At 37.0% G+C, this 20,293-nt stretch overlaps 1 protein-coding gene across 3 annotated transcripts; it reads left to right on the top strand.

Annotated features, from left to right (window-relative positions):
• The first annotated feature begins 8,632 nt into the window (after nt 1–8,632).
• On the top strand, nt 8,633–13,860 carry LOC107554068 (tumor necrosis factor receptor superfamily member 6-like). 3 transcript variants are annotated; one of them, XM_016236462.1, is made up of 9 exons: nt 8,633–8,786; nt 9,171–9,279; nt 9,583–9,711; nt 9,988–10,102; nt 10,596–10,681; nt 10,853–10,965; nt 11,089–11,104; nt 12,665–12,952; nt 13,826–13,860. In XM_016236462.1, exons 1-8 carry the CDS (start codon nt 8,745–8,747, stop codon nt 12,949–12,951), a joined length of 897 nt encoding a protein of 298 aa, XP_016091948.1. In that variant the 5' UTR covers nt 8,633–8,744; the 3' UTR covers nt 12,952; nt 13,826–13,860. The 3 variants fall into 3 exon arrangements, with proteins under 3 accessions (XP_016091948.1, XP_016091943.1, XP_016091954.1); XM_016236457.1 differs by having other exon boundaries at nt 12,665–13,850; XM_016236468.1 differs by lacking the exons at nt 10,853–10,965; nt 11,089–11,104 and having other exon boundaries at nt 12,665–13,850.
• Nucleotides 13,861–20,293: the final 6,433 nt, after the last annotated feature.

The raw sequence follows: 20,293 nt of genomic DNA, 5'->3' as shown, positions 1-20,293 counted from the left end.
ATAACTGTTTATTGCACTATATATATATATAGATGTATATGTATTGTGCAATAAACAATTATAGCTTGAAGTTTTGACACTGATGCGCACACACACACACACACACACCATATTGGCCGATATATATTTTTTTCTTTTTAATTTATCAGTATTAGATTTTGTTAAAGGGGTCATATGATGCGATTTCAATTTTTCCTTTCTCTTTGGAGTGTTACAAGCTCTTGGTGCATAAAGAAGATCTGTAAAGTTGCAAAGAATAAAGTCTCAAATCCAAAGAGATATTCTTTATAAAAGTTCTCGACCCCGCCGCTTCAGCTCACTCTATCCCGGCCTCAGTGCACGCTAAGCCGGGGCTTCCCCTCGCGCTAGGCCGCTGTGTTGTTCGTTGTGAAAGCGAAACTGCTTTGTTTGATCTTCCAAAAGAGGACACGACTACAAATCAGTGGTTAAGTTGTATTTACCACACTGTTCCAGAACAGTTTAACCCAAATATCCAGATGTGTGCAGCACATTTTATGGAGGACTGTTTACTGATCCTGGGAGAGTAACTTTAGTCTACAAGCCGGCTGTTCTGACTCCCGTAAGTACGTTTTCATTTAAAGGATTTGCCACTGATGATTCAGAAGCGAGTTTTGGGCAGTGTAGAGTAGCACTTTGTCATTCGTTGTTTGTCATTTCTCTGATCACAAATGCAGACAGAGTTTTATGTTTACGCGGCGCGATGCAATGCAACGCGTAAAAAGACGGTATAAGTCATTATAATCAGTAATTATGTCCCCACTGGATGCAATAAATGCCTCGTTTGTAATGGGTTTTCATGGTTTTGTCTTGTTGCTCCGGGCCGGGACACGGCATCAACAGTATGTGAGGGACGTAACATTTCCGTCTCACGCTTGAGGAATTCGGCCAATCACAACGCACTGGATAGCTGGCCAATCACAGCACACCTCGCTTTTCAGACCGTTGAGCTTTGTAAAAATCAACGCGTTTCAAAAAAGCAGGGCATTGAGGAGAAACAATAATGTACAGTATGTGGAAAATAATGTGTTTTTTGAACTTTAAACCGCATAAACACATTTCATTACACCAAATACACAAAATAATGTTCTTTTTAGCAGCATCATATGACCCCTTTAATGCTCACTTCCCCTACATTGTTAGCTTTGCCATCATCTAACAAGTTGACCCTTCAAACACTAACAATACATAGATGTTCATTTTATTTACTGAAGATTACATTTGTTTTCGAACTGTAAATTATAATGTTGTCATGCCTAAATTGCAGCATTTAAAATTATATTTTTCAATGATTACAAACAAGTGCACTACCATTAGGAGTTGGTAAGACTTTTTATTATTGAACGTTGTGCTCACCAAGGCTGTGTTTTTTAAATCAAAAATACAGTAAACAGAAATACTGTGAATTATTATTAGAGTTTAAAATAACTGTTTTCTGTTAATATATTTTAAAATGTAACTTATTTCTGTGATGGCAAAGCTGAATTTTCAGCAGCCATTACTCCAGTCTTGAGTGTCACATGATCCTTCAGAAATCATTCTCACAAATGTATATAATGTTTATTTTTTTCAGATTTTTTTGATGAACAAAGTTCAAAAGAACAGCACTTATTTGAAATGTAATTTTGTAACAATGTAAAAGTCTTTACTGACCCCAAATGTTTGAACCATATTAAATATAGAGTTTTAATATTGGCAGAATGTTAAACGATCCTTTTTTACTCTCTTAAACTTTTTTAAATATTTTTTTAAATTTATTTTTTTGGTCATTTTATGAGGATTTAATCTTTTTGGGAATCTTTCCTTAAAGGGTTAGTTCACCCAAAAATGAAAATTACCCCATGATTTTCTCAACCTTAAGCCATCCTAGGTGTATATGACTTTCTTCTTTCAGACGAATTCAATCGTCTGAAAATATAATCGAGTTATATTTAAAAATGTCCTGGCTCTAACAAGCTTTATAATGGCAGTGAGTGGGTGTTATTTTTCAATAGTCCAAAAGAATCCAATAAAGTAAATCCATCCATCATAAGAAGTGTCCCACATGGTTCCAGGGGGTGAATAAAGGCCTCCTGTAGCGAATCAATGTGTTTTTGTAAGAAAAAAAATCCATATTTAACATTTTATAAACCGTATTCTCTAGTTTCCGCTAACTGTTGTATGCACGTTCACAATAGAAAAATCGAATGAACGCGCGAACGACAGCTAGCGGAAGCTAGAGATTACAGTTTTAAAAGTTTTAATGGCCTTTAATAACACTTTAAAGGGTTAGTTCACCCAAAAATTTTAATTAGGCTGTTTTACTCACCCCCGAGGCATCCTAGGTGTGTATGACTTTCTTCTTTCAGACGAATCCAGTCTGAGTTATATAAAAAATTGTCCTGGCTATTCCAAGCTCTGTCATTGCTCAGCGGGTGTTGCAGTGCTTCAGTCCAAAAGAAGTGAAATAAAAAGCGCCCATCCATAAAAAAAAGTGTCTCGCATGGCTCCGGGGGGTGAACAAAGTCCTCCTGTAGCGAATCCATGCGTTTTTGTAAGAAAAATAACCATATTTAAAACATAATAATCACTTTAATCTAGCTTGCGCTCACTGTTGTACATGGAAGCAGCTCCGGGCAGATGACGTAAGACGTCGGCGTTGTGCATGCGCCGCTCAGAAGTGACGAACACGGATGTGCAGGGGAGAGATCAAAACAAAACAACGGTCACAAATTAGAAGTACAACATGAGGATTTGTAAAGAAGAATGTCGGAGGATTTCGATATAAGCCAAGAGGAGACTAAAGTTTGCTTCCTTTGCTCCTGTAAACAAACGTTGGTTTTCACGAGACTCAGCAGCGCATGCGCAGCGCTGACCTCATAGATCATCCGCCCGTAGCTGCTTCCGTGTACAACTGTTGGCGCAAGCTACATTAAAGTGATTACGTTTTGAATATGGATATTTTTCTTACAAAAACACATGGATTCGCTACAGGAGGCCTTTGTTCCCCGCCCCCCCCCCCCCCGCCCCGGATCCGTGTGAGACACTTTTTTTTTTTATGGATGGGAGCTTTTTATTTAACTTCTTTTGGACTGAAGCACTGCAACCCCCGCTGACTGCAATGATAGAGCTTGGAATAGCCAGGACAATTTTTAATATAACTCCGACTGGATTCGTCTGAAAGAAGAAAGTCATACACCTAGGATGCCTCGGGGGTGAGTAAAACACAGCCTAATTTTAATTTTTGGGTGAAAAAATTCTCCCTTGTCTTGCTGTTTGTGCTGTTAAACTTACTTCTGTTGGGAATGTAGAATGCATTTCACTATATTATTATTACTATAATGCAGTCTATAATACATATTTGAAATGGGGGACTTCTATCGGATTTCCAGGTTGATGGGGCTATTTTTAGATTGGCATGATGTAAATCCGTCTGATGGGTTTAGGCACAGCACTTCAGTAGTCTGAAGCAGATATTGGTTCAGGCAGCTATTTAGGGTTTAGTGCTTCATAGTAAGTAGTGAAAATTGACTTATAATTACGATGATAAAAAATATAGTTGATAGTTACTCTGGGAATGGGTAATCTGACTAGTCTATCCAGTAATTGTCCAGTCGTAATGCTGTCGCTGCATATCTGTAGCTTTCTACAGTCATTAGATTAGAGCGCATAGACATGGAGGAAAATATTAATCTCCTAACAAAGAGGAGAGGACATAGATATATAATACGTCATTCTCCTTATCTCTGTCTTCCCTATTGCTTTTGATTTGCCTCTCGGTCCGTTTTATGCCCTTTTGTCTATTTACGCCATGCTCTCATATCCTCTGATGTTGATAAAAACATCAAACTAGACTCACACCAGCTAATGATGGAGACGGGAACTGTTCCGCTACACTGTAATTGGTTGCCCATTGGGGAGTCATAGAAACCAGCCCTGAATGACCAATGGTTGCACCTCCAGTTGACATATTAAAACTTGTCGCTGATGCAATGCCATGACAATCTGGCAACCGTTATGCCCTCTTATGCACATTTTTGGGGATTTTAAGAGCAGCTTTATACAGCAGTGTGATTTGATTAGAGCTTGGAAATTCCTTAGCTTTGACTCAATTAAGTTATTCAGTATTTCAACTAATTGCAGCATTAGTACGTTTACGTTTTTCTTGTTTTCTTTCTCAGTTTGGAAAGTATTTGCTCAACCTTGGCAACCCTTCATCTACACTGTTGGACATTATGAAACTAATCTGGCAAAAAGTCGCTGTTAGAGCACAGCTGTGCTGTTTGGATTAGGCCCAGAATGAAACAGGAAGTGGGGATTAACTGGCCTGGGTGACAGTTTCTGCATTTCTTTAAAAGACCTAAACAGCCCTGAGAGAAGTACAGGGGCTGCACTATTTTTTTTCTTTCTTTTTTTTTCTTTTTCATTTTTAACAAATATAACTATGGTTTTAGATAAAATCTGAAACTGTAGGCTATTTTCAGAATTAACCTAATTACCTCTGTTGACCTAAAAGGAGATCATTCTGCATTTAATAAATTTAGCCCAATAAACAGCATTTGTGGCGTAATGTTTACCACCAAACAAATATTGAGGTTACAGTGAAGCACTTTCAATGTAAGTAAATGGGGCCAATGTTCAAAGATTCAAAAGCAGAAATGAGATGCTTATTTTCTAATAGCAATTGAATAATTCTATTACAACTGTCAATTTCACACTGTTTTATGGAAATTTTAGGTGTCATAGCAACTAAGCACACAGAAAAGGTTAATGATAAGCCATTTTTTTCACTAAAATAAGTCTGTTTTGTAAAAGCATCTTAATGATCTTATGACTGATTTATCCATTAATTTTTTTATTATTATTTTTTGCTCTTCTGGTGAAAACAACATTTGTCTTTGGAGAGAATTTTTTCAATTTTTCTTTTCTTTTTCCATAATCTTTCCATAATCATTTGAATGTATGTTCTGCGAGTAAACACTGATGTTATGCCTTGTGCCTATACTATTGAAACATTTAGTATTTTAACATGTACTTATTGGCCTCATTCACTTTCACTGTAAGTACCTCACTGTAAGTAACCCAAATTTTTGCCTTTTTAATAAAGAAAAGGATGGACAAGTGGGAATTATTTTTAGTGGTAAGCAACATTACGCCACAAGTGCTGTCGAGCTTAATGTGTTGAATCAGAAATAATCCTGTACGGTCTGTCATGTTCAAACATTATGGTTGTCTGTTTGTGGACAGCACACTTGCTCTAGTGTCAATAAATAAACACCGCCTCTTCACGTTTCTATGATTAAATCAAGTAGATTACCTTTATAAATGTAGACACTGAACTGATGCCTTGAAGTCTCTGAGAGAAAAACTGAGCTCTGTACTTACAGAAGAGCTGTGTCAGATACCGATTGACAAGAATTTGCAATGTATTGGTGTTAGTATTCAGAGTGTGTGTGTGCTATTTCATTTTAAAGAGCGCTTGATTAGACAGAATCCCAAGAGGAAAGGATTACAGGATTATGGCGTGTTTTCCCCAGAGACGATCGGCTACGCTAGGCCAGGCTAACATCCGTCACAGCCAAATTAATATGGGGCTCAGATAACAGACACCAACACTTCTCATATCAGCGCAGAGGAGTCTGTCCTCTCCATGAACCCGGCTTACTGTCACACATCTCATATGTGCACAAAGGCGATCATAAAGAGGTTTGAAATGGCTTCGAGTCGACCCCAGATTATGAAAACCTCAGAAAACTTCTCAGACTTTGTTGATGTGACACATTAACACGTCATGATATAAACACACACACTAATACCCAATGACAAACACAGGGATAAAGATAACGTGTGAATGTGCAGTCATTCCCATCTTATACGTATTTAAGGCCACAAAAACCTCTATAGGAGCCTATAGCTAAAGAGAACTGATCATGAAGACACACAAAGCATAAAAATGGAATTTATTGAGTTATTATGGCTGCATAGTAAATAGGTTGTCATTAAACAACAAATTGCAGGACCGATAATACTGCAAATTAGGATTTCTAATGCAAATACTAGACCCCAGAATGTCTTTTTTCCCCCTCCAGTTTTCTCTAACTAGCAATGATTGTCATGTAGGAAAAAGCTTAATCTGACAGTTCTCCACTTCTGTAGATGACAATGACAGAAGACAGGTGACAGAAAGCCGACTAAGTCGAGACTTTTGTGGTTTCCATGTCACTGTATTGCTACATATTAGTAAAGGGGTGAGAAATCAATGAATGTGTCAGTTTTATGGCCTACAGCAGTGCTAGATTGGTTTTGTGTAAGACAGGGGTGTCAAACTCAATTCCTGGAGGGCCGGAGCCCTGCAGAGTTTTGTTCCAACACACATACCATGTAGTTTTCAAATAAGCCTGAGGGACTTGATTAGTTGGATCAGGTGTGTTTAATTAGGATTGAATCTAAACTCTGCTGCAGGGCACTGTGTTGTGTTGTGTTGTGTTGTGGTAATAATGCTTCAATGTTTGTTCAAATCAAAATAATTCTCTTTTGCACTCTTACAAATAAAGGTTCCTAAGAGGTTTTTTGTTTTGTTTTGTTTTTACAGTGATGCCATATAAGAATAATTTGGGTTTTCCAAAGAACCTTTAAGTCAACAGTTCTTGAAAGAATCCTTTTTTCTTATTGTAATGAACATTTTAGTAATCTAAATAACTTTTTCCATTATGAAGAACATTTTTGTACAATGGAAAAGTTTCATAGATGTTAAAAGTTCTTAATGGAACCATAGAACCAAAACACCATACTTTAAATGTACTAATTTTCATATTCATACTCTATGAACCTCCTTGATATTTGTCAGTGAGAAGTGTATATGTATATTGTCCTCTGGTGCCATTTGCCAGTAACAAAGCAGGAGTAAAAAAAAATAAAAAAAATCCCATAATTCACAGCAGGGGCTTAACCAGTTAGAAAATCACAGAAACTGGGTCACACAAATCTATGTATCATTCGATCATTTGTTTTTTGATTTAATATTGAAAGTAGAAAAATGAGAAAACGGCTCATTTTTCGTTTTTTTCCCAAAAAATTCAGCTTAAATTTTCGTTTTTCGTTCATGGGTGGAAAAATGAATAAACAGCTTGATTATTCAATTTCTACACGTGGGCGGGAATTAAACGCCCCTTTCTGCTGATTGGTCAGCCGAAGATCAAATAAAATATAAATAAATATAACGCTATGTAAACACTTGCGTTTTTACAACACTATAAGTATGTCCCATCAGGTAAAGAAAAGTTCAACACACACTTGTGGTCTTCATCCTCACTTGAACACTTGGGTAGTCAAGTGCAAAGACCACAAGAGTGGGTATTTGGACAAGGCATCAGTCTATGAAAGATTGTGTGTGTGACCGCAGTGGTATGTAAGAACACAAGCACACATTATCTCAAAGTCAGAGTTCCTGGCTACTAAGAAACTTCTTTTCGTTGTTAAGGTATGAAAGGGTTGATCTAAAATGGCCATCTCACCTAAACCCACCTGCCCACATGCACCCAATAAGTGTCACCTTCCTGTGTGTGTTTCAGAAAAAAAGATGATGCATGTAACACCCAAACTCGCGTGCAGTTTCTGCATAGAACAACCACAGCAGACACAAGGTCATGCTGAAGAAGGTTGTGTAGTAGCTACCAGGTACCCACATTTTCATCTGCCATACAGGTTTAAAGGCATTGTTTTAGGGAAAGCCACAGTACCTCACACTATACTTTAGTATAATTATAGTTTTGAAGACAAGATAATAGCCTATTCACTGAAACTGCTGTTGTTTAACCTGCAGATGTCGGTGTATTAAAAATTTAAATCAAATTAAACCTATAAATCAGTCATTGCATATAGTAGTTCACTGAACACTGACTGAGTTCTGGAAAGGAGCATTGTCTGGCTAACTTTGAGACATTTATAATACGGGCACTTAAAAAAGCTCCACTAGTCTCAAGATCCTGTGTTTGGAGAATAAGAAGTTTCTAGAAACTTGTGAAATGGCGTGCATTGCCCTGGTATGTCCTGGGTTCACACAGTTTAACAGAAGAGAATGAGAAATAGAAATAAACTGTAGCTGTCATTTAATTAACCAATTGTTGTAAATCACATGACCATTTCCAGTGCAATAGCTGTACAATGCCTCATAAAGGTACATCTTAATTAGGCTAACTGTTGTTTGATAAAATGCCAGATGCTAATGCTTGAAATTAATAGATTTAAAAGATCATTTTTGGTCTACAAATGTTTGCGGTAAGAACGACCTGGAATCTGAATAAAGCTCAACAATGGGGATTCCTTTATGACAAATTTCCCTAGACTATCACAGCTGTGTAAATTGCGTTGATGAAAAGTCAGCCCTTTTACCACGAATCGGTTCCTTTGAACAGTTCGTTTCAGTGAACCGGTTCGTTTGATTTGTTTGCATCAAACCGTATTTAGGAAATCACGTGCTCCTTGAGGTCTGTACAATTAATGCTATTCATTAAAACCAATTAATATATACTCAGTTCAATGATTATTATTATCTCGTGAAAAGCTTGGACCCAGATTGACCGGTTTAGATTAGACCGATTGATAAGATTCGGTTCACAAGAACAATTAGCTCGCGAATAACAGCCTACTTCCATTTCCTTCACTTTAAATGTTGCTCATAGTGTAACGAGGTTGTTTTGGGCTTTTAACGCGACTAAACTGTTCTTTTTGCCTATTACTCTTCAGATATGTATGTACGACCACATCTCGTCGTGTTTCTGTGGTGTGCGGTAAGTAAAGCCTTTAAACTTTATTAAATTGAATAGCCTACTGAATATATTACTGTATACTCTAATATCTAAAACGCCCTACATCGACAACCATTCCTTGAGGAATACAGAAATGTAAGGAATTGTTTTTTACTATATTTGTTGATTTCTATTTGATAAAGAATTGAATACAATTTAGAGAAAAATAGTATAAACGTCCTAAACATTTATTATAAATAGTTGAGTTTCACTTTCGCTTTTCGTTTCGTCGCTTAGCATTCTGAAGCGGTTTATGGTCGGTTTACCCATCTGCGGGTGACAAAGCATGCCTGAAAAGAATTTCAACAAGAAAGCGTAACTTTAATTTCATATATGATCTGTTAAGTGCAGTTTTCGGTGTTTCAGATGTTAACTGAAGGGCTGACAGAAGGCAGGCGCCTGCGCACGAGACGCGGCGTCTGTGAGAACGGGACTTACCAGCACGAGGGAAGAAGTTGCTGCTTTTGTCAGACAGGTAAGATCTAATATAAAAACACATACACAGTATATATTGTTAGCGAGGTGGACTTTGTTTCTTATTTTACATCAAAAGTCTAGGCATAGGGTTTGAAAAGGTTTACATTCAGCTGGGCTTTATTTTTCTGGTTGTAGATCCCTCTTATTACATGGTTACCAAACAAATGAATAAATATGATATTGTTTTGTGATCAGATGAACTTAAAGTAATTGCAATCTGAGTTATTTCTGGATCACTTAGATAAGATTGGAACTAAAGGATGTTCTCAAATACCAATGTGTGTATTTGTGTGTGCTGCAGGTCATCGGTTCTTAAGTCACTGCACTGATAAACATGACACAAAATGTGAGTGGTGTGGGCATGGCACCTATATAGATCACCCGAACAATGATGACAAATGCCAGCCTTGTCAAATCTGTGATTCCAATGGTAGGTCTTAACATCTGAACCTTGTTCGTTTTGTCAGCTAAATTGTGATTTTTCTGCAAATCAATGTTTTTTTTTTCTCAATGCTATAAACATTAAATTTAACAAATGGGCAGTAGACAGTCAACTGTTATTTATAAAATATAAGTCAAAACGTAACTAATGCTAGAGATGGGACTGTTTTCAAAAACTAGTATTGTGCTTCTTGAAGCCCAAATGGAAGCATGGGCAAAAACTAATTTTAAAAAGTCTTATTTCTGCTTTCTCTCCTTGCAATAGCAAACATGGACACAATGCTGAACTGTTCGTCATCTTCCAACACTGTCTGCAGGTGCAAAGACAATTATTACTGTGACAAGGGTGACCTGTGCAAGGCCTGTTATCCCTGTGACACGTATGTAGTCAGCCAAATGCCCTTTTCTCTCTGGAAAGAATGACAGATGTCTGTGTGTTTAGAAAGTTAGAATGGAGATTACTGTAAAAAGCTCTGTGCATGCACATTTCTTATGTTGCTCCCATTCAAACCAAATAAAATCTATGCAAAATGCAGACTCAGTTTGGTGGAAACATTAAAATGTTCTTGACATAAGTTATCTTTAGTCTCTCTCTCTGTCTCTCTCAAAACGACAAAATAGACAAAATAACAGCAATGCTTGTGCTTTACATAACAATACATAGAAATATTAAATAACTGTAACCCTGGTACAGTTGGCCTAAATATATGCAATGTTTTTTTCCCCATGGAGTGTTTCTGCTCAGGGGTTTGCTAACAGTTCCTTGAAGATCTGAAATTTTAAGCATTTTTATACTAACTCGGTATATATTATATATTGGCTTTCAGTTTATTATTCAGACTTCTCTCTGTTTACCTATTGTTTACTCAACAGGTGTGAGAAACATGGAGTGAAAGAAAAATGTACAGAAACCACCAACACTGTGTGCCATGATGCCAAAGAGCCCGTACATCTGCAAGGCAAGGGCTGCTTTATCACTGATTTCAGTACATGCTAAAATGCCCGTGTCCCAAGAGCACTTCTGTCTACACACAGTATAAGCAATAACTGAAAAAGAGTCCTCTAAAGCTTATGCAGTATAAACACTAAGTACATTACAGATAATTGACTAATATGATTGCTTATTTCAGTGGTCATTGTAGCTGTTTTGGTGTCATTCATACTTGTGGCTGGTGTTGGTGTGGTGGTCTTTTGGCTATGTAGAAAACGCAAGTATCGTTTTAAGGGCAGACCGATCGAACCAGTGAGTCAGTTTTCTTGTTCTAAACTTTCATTGCACCGTTGTGGTGTTACAGTGGAATTTTTTAATTTGCATTTTAAAACTTTTGTGACTGATGGATTGGCTTGTTTTTTTCCCCCCATGTAGGCAGTACACCTGACAGGTATGTTTGCTTCTGAGAACTATTTGATATGTTACCATTAAATTTTTTATTTATTTTTTAAATCAAATATCAGCAGTCCCAACGCCGGGTCTTTAGATTAACATCACGCAAATTCAGCAATTTCTCCCAAAATACATAAAAGTAAGGCTGATGATACACGGGGCAACTTTTTGAACAATGTTGCTGGGCAACTTTGGCCAATGTTGCCGTCAACAGGCAACCAGGTGATACACAGGGCCCACGACCGATCTAAAGTATCCAGATAAAAACCGGAAAATTCCGTTATAAATTATAATCAATGAATTGCACAATTGTTACGCTGCACAATAACTTATTTACATTGTGTCTACAATTATGTTTGTTATAATGAGAGGATTAGCTTGCAGAATTCAGGACTGAACAAACACTGTCGTTCTGAGCGGAAAATGGATTCTGACTAACTGAAACACCTCTAATTGGCCACCTCGTTCAAGAAATCAACAGATATGTCTGTGATTGGCTATAATGTTCAATGCTGTAAAAACACGTTGTAATTAGAAACCTTTGAAGCTCTCCAGAGCGCAAACACAGAGACAGATACGCACTGGAGTCTGCCTTAAGGCGGCTGCCGCTTACTTTCATTTTGTTGTTTGTTACGTTGGATGGTTCCCCCTTCCTTCTTCCCTGAGTCTTAAACTTTGTTACATGCATACATAGATACATTTTCACCTTTGCGCTTGTGCAGACGCGGCACCCAGCCCTTCGTCCCAATGTTCATACTATCCATCCTTAATAGTATTTGATTAAAATAAGTGTGTCCCACAGCATAGTATGTTAAAAAATATGCCAAATGTCCTCGGATGGTCTACTATTTCAGGTAGATTTTTGAAGTGTGGATCTGTGCACACTCTAATGGCTAATATTGCCAATCTATTGCGCATAAAGTTCTCCGCATAAAGACCCATGGCTGCCAGATAAATGTGCTGCTACTTTTCTCTCCAATACGGTAGGAAGTTAAATTAAATGAAATGTGAAGGATGTTAACTGTGACAAGATGATTGACAGCCATGCAGGCCAGTTTACAGTGACAGGGAGCGTGTAACTATGCAACAGAGCAGTCCGTTAAAGACGCAATAGTACGTTAGTACGTCCCAAAGCTTGCCTACTCTTCTACTACTTCACCAAAAGAGTACATACTTTAAGGGCGTAGTATAAGTAGGCACATTGGGATGCAGCACAGGCTTTAGATTGCTTTCCGCGTTTAAAATCGCATTCCGGGGGTGGAGGGGTGGGTCATTGCAGGGGGGCTTCAGAACGTCATAATGGTAATTTTCTTGCATCATGTATTTGTTGAATTCATGTTCAGTTCATTCACTAATTTCAGTTACCAATAATGTAATATTAGCACCTCTTTGTGCAGTTATTTGTTGATAAATAAACTATTTAAAATAACCATTAAAATAAATGCATGCCTTGTTTTGTACCCTATTGATGGAAAGTGTCTGGAATATTAAGACATTAGATCACAGTAATAGCAGGACAAGAAGCTTATTATCAGTGCTGTCTTCTTTTTCTGTGTAGATTTAGACCTGGACCCTTACCTACTAGATATTGTTGAAGTTCTGGACTGGAAAACAGTGAAACGTGTTGCCAGGCGCAGCGGCATGAGAAATACGGAAATTGAGGAACATGAGCTTAACAACAAAAACGATGTGAAAGAACAGAAATACACACTTCTGCAGGCTTGGTCCCAGAGACAAGGTTTACGTGGAGCCTACCCAGCTCTCATCAAAACTCTGCATGAAATGAAGCAACGAAAAACAGCAGATGAGATCCAGACAATTGTTGAGAAAGGACAGACTGAATGAGGTGTGAATTAAAAATGCAAGATGTTAAAATGTAGGACTTTGCCTTGAAATTAGATATGGAGGAATATAGATAGCATTTCTAAATAACAGCCATATTGTGATTTTCTTTTTTTCTTGCTTAAATAATGTTGATCATTTAAAAACTAAAATTACAGATATTAATTGCTTGCTATATTTGGTCATTGACAGGTCATATATAGGTCATTTTAGAATGATCTGTAAAGTCAAACAGTTGGAGTCATTCAATCTTGTTTCAGTGTCAAATTCTCTTTTCTCTCAGTATACCTCCACCCTGATTTTATTTGATAATACAATGTTATTTTTAATGACTTTTTGTTTATACTCAGGGCTCACAAAATCGCTAGCCTAACATCACAGGGCTATTGTGTTTTCCAGTCAAGCTACCAAAATGTATCACCGCAATCTTAAATACAGGGTTCCCACGGGTCCTTAAAAAGTCTTTAATGCAGTTATTTAATTTCAGTCAGAACAGTCTCTAATGAGGGATCTATGTTTACATTTCTGTGCCATTGAATATGCATTTTCAATAAGTCTGCTATTTAGATCAATGCGAATATCGACCCTTGTTTTTACGCAGCAAACACAGAGTTGTAAATGTGAAAGAATGTACCTTCTAAATATCTAAACAATTAAGACAAACTTATAATATATTTATATGCTTAAGTAAATTTATATGCTAGGCAAATTCATTTCGGACTACCAAAATCTGAAGAATGCCTGCCTGAAGGGCTACCAGGGATTTTTAAATTTTGCGAGCCCTGCAATGCCATCTGTAAATGCTGGGTCACTTCACTTGAAATGATGAAAGATGATGTTTTAAAGGTGACATATCATGAAAATCTGACTTTTCCAGGTTTTAAGTGCTATAATCAGGTCCCCGGTGCATCTACCAACCAAGGAAACGTGAAAAAGATTAACCCAGTAACTTTGTTTTGGTAAGCCTTTTTCTGCAAGCGTCTGAAAAAACGAGCGATGATGATAACATAATGATAACAATGCATGTCATAAATCGCCACATTATAAAACATTGTACTGTCTAATTAATTTATCATTTCTAATTGATTAGATCTACCCGCTTTATTGATTTTGAAACTTTGTGTTTTCTGTTTGCAGTAATATGTGAATTAAAAACCTTTTCACACAGCCAGTGTCTCATAAGTTGAGTGATTTTTAAACATTAACATTTTGTTTTCCTTTCACATTTTTCTAAGGAACCTTAGCTTACCAAAGAGGAGAATGAAGATACATCGTGAAATTGATCTGTTGTAACAAGCGTTCCAGTACAAAACAAGGTCACATACAAATACATGTCTTGATAAGAGTCACAAGGTATTTGATGTACTTTGATGTAAAAATCAAGAGATTACTATAGTGTAATTTGTTTCTCTTCTTGTTGAATACCCATAATTATTTTCGAATAAGCTATCATATTGATTGAAGCACTAAAATGAGAATAGTTGAGACACATTTATGACACTAAAAAGGATGAGATTTCATTTGAATGTTTTAGGACAGTGAGGTTGACAGTAGTGTATGCAGTTGTATACACTTCTTTTCAAAAATTTGGGTTCAGTAAGACTTTTTAAACTTTTATTCAGCAAGGCACATTAAATTAATCAAAAGGGACATTAAAGACATTTATAATGGTACAAAAGATTTCTATTTTTAAATTAATGCTGTTCTTTTGAAATTTCTATCAATCAAAGAGTCCTGAAAAAAATATATTTCTGAAGAATCATGTAACACTGAAGACTGGAGTAATGGCTGCTGAAAAGTCAGTTTTGCCACCACAGGAATAAATTATATTTTTAAATTATTTAAAATAATAAATTATTTTAAATTGAAATAACATTTCAATATTTGTAATCATATTGGTGTTTTTACTGTATTTTGATCAAATAAATGCAGCATAAGCATAAGAGACTTCTTTCAAAAACATTAAAATCTTACAAACCCAAAACTTCTGAACGGTAGTGTACATTATAAACATAATGAGCTTTGAATGAAGCAGTGTAAATGTAACTATTGGGCAAAGCACATCTGTTCATTTCTCTGACCAGCCAATCAGATATCAGCTGAGAGAGAGAGAGACGCATATTAAAATAAATAAGTATCAAATACAAAACAAGTTTCTTTTATAGCAAACACATTAAAATATTTGGAGCATTTGACACGTAACTAGCATTTTAAATTGATGAAATTTTAAATTTCACCTTTAAAATCACCATAAATCCTGTATTTCGGCAGTAGAGCAGTGTTCTTTTGGTCAGTGCTGTGTCCATTAATGCTATAAAAGAGCTTGTATTTGTGGCAATCGATCTGACTGATGAGAGCTTCGGATCAGGGACACATACAACTCTTATTATAACACTTTTTAACTCCGGAGGGGCAGTTTCATGTTTCTTGACAGCAATGGAATGGTTCTGCTGCTTTAGGAATCTCCCGTATACCTGGTTGTGAGTCAGTTTAAGCAAGAGCTCTCTCTAGTGCAGCGGATGATCACTCTCACAGCAGCCAGAATCACAGCACTGCAGATCAGAGAGACTCCACTGAGAAAGAACGTAGCTGTGTAGGAGCCTGTCTGATCCACTAGCCAACCTGAGAGAGAGATATTTCATAAAACTCATTTAGTAAAAAAAATTTTCATTTAGTTTAAATATCACTTAGTTAAATAGAGAGTGGAAATTTTGCTCTGACCTCCAATAGGTGGGCTGATGAGGTAGGGGATGGCCTGAAGAAAGTAAACAACTCCCAGAGCTGAGGTCAGGTGGGTGGAGCTAACAGTGTCAGAGGTCACCACAGGAATAAGTGCCACGTAAGCGCCATCAAAGTAGCTGTAGACGAGAGAAAAGGGGCCGAGCAGGGAAAAAACATTCAGCAGAGGCAGAAAGAGACAACTCAGCCCTTCTGACCCCACAGCCAGCATGTAACTCACCACCCTATATGGCCTCAAACACCTAAACACAAATACACATAGATACAGATCAAACCACAGAATTACAGTAGCAGTGCCGTTGAATAAGTAGTGCAGGAAACTCTAGCATTGTAGAATGGTGTTCTGGTATTTTTTAAATAAATACAGCCACCGGGACTGCATCCAAAATTGCATATTTCCCCAAAAGTGTTGGCCCCCTTCCTGATTTTTTATTTTTTTGCATGTTTGTCACACTTTAATGTTTCAGATCATCAAACACATTTAAATATTAGTAAAAGATAACACAAGTGAACACAACATGCAGTTTTTAAATGAAGGTTTTAATTATTAAGGGAAAGCAAAATCCATGGGACACACACCTTCCAAAAAGTTAAACTTTTGTCTCGTCAGTCTCTCGTCAAGAGTATTTTCCCAAAAGTCTTGGGGATCATCAAGATGTTTTCTGGCAAAACTGAGACGAGCCTTAATGTTCTTTTTGCTCAGCCGCAGTTTTCGTCTTGGAACTCTGCCATGCAGACCATTTTTGCCCAGTCTCTTTCTTACTGTGTGAAAAAGTGTTTGTCCCCTAAACCTAATAACTGGTTGGGCCACCCTTAGCAGCAACAACTGCAATCAAGCGTTTGCGATAACTTGCAATGAGTCTGTTACAGCGCTGTGGAGGAGTTTTGGTCCACTCATCTATGCAGAATTGTTGTAATTCAGCCACATTGGAGGGTTTTCGAGCATTAACCGCCTTTTTAAGGTCATGCCACAGCATCTCAATAGGATTCAGGTCAGGACTTTGACTAGGCCACTCCAAAGTCTTCATTTTGTTTTTCTTCAGCCATTCAGAGGTGGACTTGCTGGTGTGTTTTGGATCATTGTCCTGCTGCAGAACCCAAGTTCTCTTCAGCTTGAGGTCACGAACATATGGCCGGACATTCTCCTTCAGGATTTTTTGGTAAACAGCAGAATTCATGGTTCCATTTATCACAGCAAGTCTTCCAGGTCCTGAAGCAGCAAAACAGCCCCAGACCATCACACTACCACCACCATATTTTACTGTTGGTATGATGTTCTTTTTCTGAAATGCAGTGTTAGTTTTACGCCAGACGTAATGGGACACACACCTTCCAAAAAGTTCAACTTTTGTCTCGTCAGTCTACAGAGTATTTTCCCAAAAGTCTTGGGGATCATCAAGATGTTTTCTGGCAAAACTGAGACGAGCCTTTATGTTCTTTTTGCTCAGTAGCGGTTTTCGTCTTGGACCATTTTTGCCCAGTCTCTTTCTTATGGTGGAGTCATGAACACTGACCTTAACTGAGGCAAGTGAGGCCTGCAGTTCTTTGGATGTTGTTGTGGGGTCTTTTGTGACCTCTTGGATGAGTCGTCGCTGTGCTCTTGGGGTAATTTTGGTCGGCTGGCCACTCCTGGGAAGGTTCTCCACTGTTCCATGTTTTTGCCATTTGTGAATAATGGCTCTCACTGTGGTTCGCTGGAGTCCCAAAGCTTTAGAAATGGCTTTATAACCTTTTCCAGACTGATAGATCTCAATTACTTTTTCTCATTTGTTTCTGAATTTCTTTGGATCTCGGCATGATGTCTAGCTTTTGAGGATCTTTTGGTCTACTTCACTTTGTCAGGCAGGTCCTATTTAAGAGATTTCTTGATTGCGAACAGGTGTGGCAGTAATCAGGCCTGGGTGTGGCTAGAGAAATTGAACTCAGGTGTGATAAACCACAGTTTTAACAGGGGGGCAAACACTTCTTCACACAGGGCCATGTAGTTTTGGATTTTGTTTTCCCTTGATAATAAAAACCTTCATTTAAAAACTGCATGTTGTGTTTACTTGTGTTATCTATGACTAATATTTAAATTTGTTTGATGATCTGAAACATTAAAGTGTGACAAACATGCAAAAAATAAGAAATCAGGAAGGGGGCCAACACTTTTTCACACCACTGTATATGCCCAGAACGTCTTGTAAACTAACTTTTGTGATTACTGAAGTACTGAAAATTCAAAACAAGTGAAACATTGATATGTAAAACGAGTTCCTACAGGGTTCAAGCTAAAGCTTTATTAAGGGGGCCAGACAGGAGAACAGCCATTTGCCCATGCATATTACCCTAGGGGGCAATGTGAGCCACTCATTTGCTTCTGAAAAGCATTTATCTAGGTTTTTAGGGAGTAGTGAGTGATTGGATTGTTCCTGACATTTAGTATCACAAACCTGTGCACTTCTTGTCCTCATAATTAAATGTAAGCATTTAAAATGTGTGACGATAATTGGAGAACATTACAAGTGGCAATTTTCAATGGGTTCACTTCTAAGACCATAGATTAATAGTAAACAGTTACTACAGGATAAAAAAAAAAACGTTCGATTTTCAACTTTATTATTCTTTTAAATTTCATTTCTTGAGTCTATGCAAAATAGCATCCAATTAAACCCAGTGAATCACACAGACATCAAATCTCTCATGTTTTCTTAATAAAGCCACAAAGATCAATACAGAGCAGCTTCAATGACATCTGAGAGATGAAAAACAAAGACAGGAATATTTACGTTTGTACAATAGCATATAACAGCACAAAGTATCCATTAAAGTAGCATCAAACAAGCAACTCAAATGATAATTTGTTTAAAAATGTCAGTAGGAATCAAAAGAAAACACCCATACAGAAAAAGAACAATAACGTGTCAAAAGCCCCTTTTCATTCTTTATAACCATGTTACTGACAAAAGTGGCAAACAGGACACGAACAGCTAGTTTCTAAGAGCCGCATGACTCTCTCAACCAAGCTGCTTTTAGCAAACACCATTCAGAGCAACTGACTTTACTGCATAGCAAAAGGAGTGAAAGGTCACCTTTCAGAGGAAGAGAACATATACATTAAAATGACCTCTAAGGAGTTGTATTAGTACAACCTATTAGTCTATGATATAGGCTAATACAGCTTTTAAACTTTAAGGTCTGTGTGTTGTTTCTGTACTAAACAAAATTGCTGTAACTGGCAGCCGGTTTTGCTGCTTACTGGTATGACAACAAAAGTTACTTCAAACCTTACCAATGTTTGCAAAACACCAAGCTGTATTTTAAGTCTAATGCACAATGGATAACAGCTTTGAGTATAGCATAGAATTGTGCAGTGCAATTACACAGGTTTGAACACTTGAAACATGCATATAACAGCACAAAGTATCCATTAAAGTAGCATCAAACAAGCAACTCAAATGATAATTTGTTTAAAAATGTCAGTAGGAATCAAAAGAAAACACCCATACAGAAAAAGAACAATAACGTGTCAAAAGCCCCTTTTCATTCTTTATAACCATGTTACTGACAAAAGTGGCAAACAGGACACGAACAGCTAGTTTCTAAGAGCCGCATGACTCTCTCAACCAAGCTGCTTTTAGCAAACACCATTCAGAGCAACTGACTTTACTGCATAGCAAAAGGAGTGAAAGGTCACCTTTCAGAGGAAGAGAACATATACATTAAAATGACCTCTAAGGAGTTGTATTAGTACAACCTATTAGTCTATGATATAGGCTAATACAGCTTTTAAACTTTAAGGTCTGTGTGTTGTTTCTGTACTAAACAAAATTGCTGTAACTGGCAGCCGGTTTTGCTGCTTACTGGTATGACAACAAAAGTTACTTCAAACCTTACCAATGTTTGCAAAACACCAAGCTGTATTTTAAGTCTAATGCACAATGGATAACAGCTTTGAGTATAGCATAGAATTGTTACACAGGTTTGAACACTTGAAACATGCTCATACTTGCATCTTACTAAGATTGTGTGGCAAAAACAATTTGTCAATACCATAAATGTACAATCTTCATGAACGTTAATCATTCATAAAGCATACAGCTTTCATATTGATACACTGTTTGGTATACAAATGAAAAGAGCATCCTAATCTAGAATGAGGGGTTTAACACCGGATAATTTACATTAAAAGAAAAAGTCCAGTAATGACAAAAATAACAATGATAACAAAATTAAAATCAAATCACACGACTGTCAAATGTTGTACCCAAAATATGCTGTTAAATAATTTAATGCAAAATATACAAAGCCAACCAAAGCCAAAATTAAATATTAGAAAGGTATATAACATTTTCAACTGCGCAATTTTTTAAAATAAAATAATAAAATAAAAACAATTTTTTTCTGGTAAAAGAAAATAATATTGCAGTTGACGTGAGGTCCCCAAAATCAAATTCAGATTTTTCTGTGAAGTTACCATGGAAATCTCAGTTAAAATAACAAAAACGTTAATAAAAGTAAAATAAAAGCACAACCTAAAAACAGCCACAAAGGTTAACAGAAGAGAACAATCACATAGAAGGCAAGAAAGACAGCAAGGAGAACTGAACAACAGAGTTAACTAGTA

This window comes from Sinocyclocheilus grahami, unplaced genomic scaffold (genome assembly GCF_001515645.1).
Source record: "Sinocyclocheilus grahami isolate Dianchi unplaced genomic scaffold, SAMN03320097.WGS_v1.1 scaffold18.1, whole genome shotgun sequence".
Taxonomy (NCBI): domain Eukaryota; kingdom Metazoa; phylum Chordata; class Actinopteri; order Cypriniformes; family Cyprinidae; genus Sinocyclocheilus; species Sinocyclocheilus grahami.
Note: the sequence above shows the minus strand (reverse complement) of the source record. Positions and strands in the feature narration are given on the sequence as shown.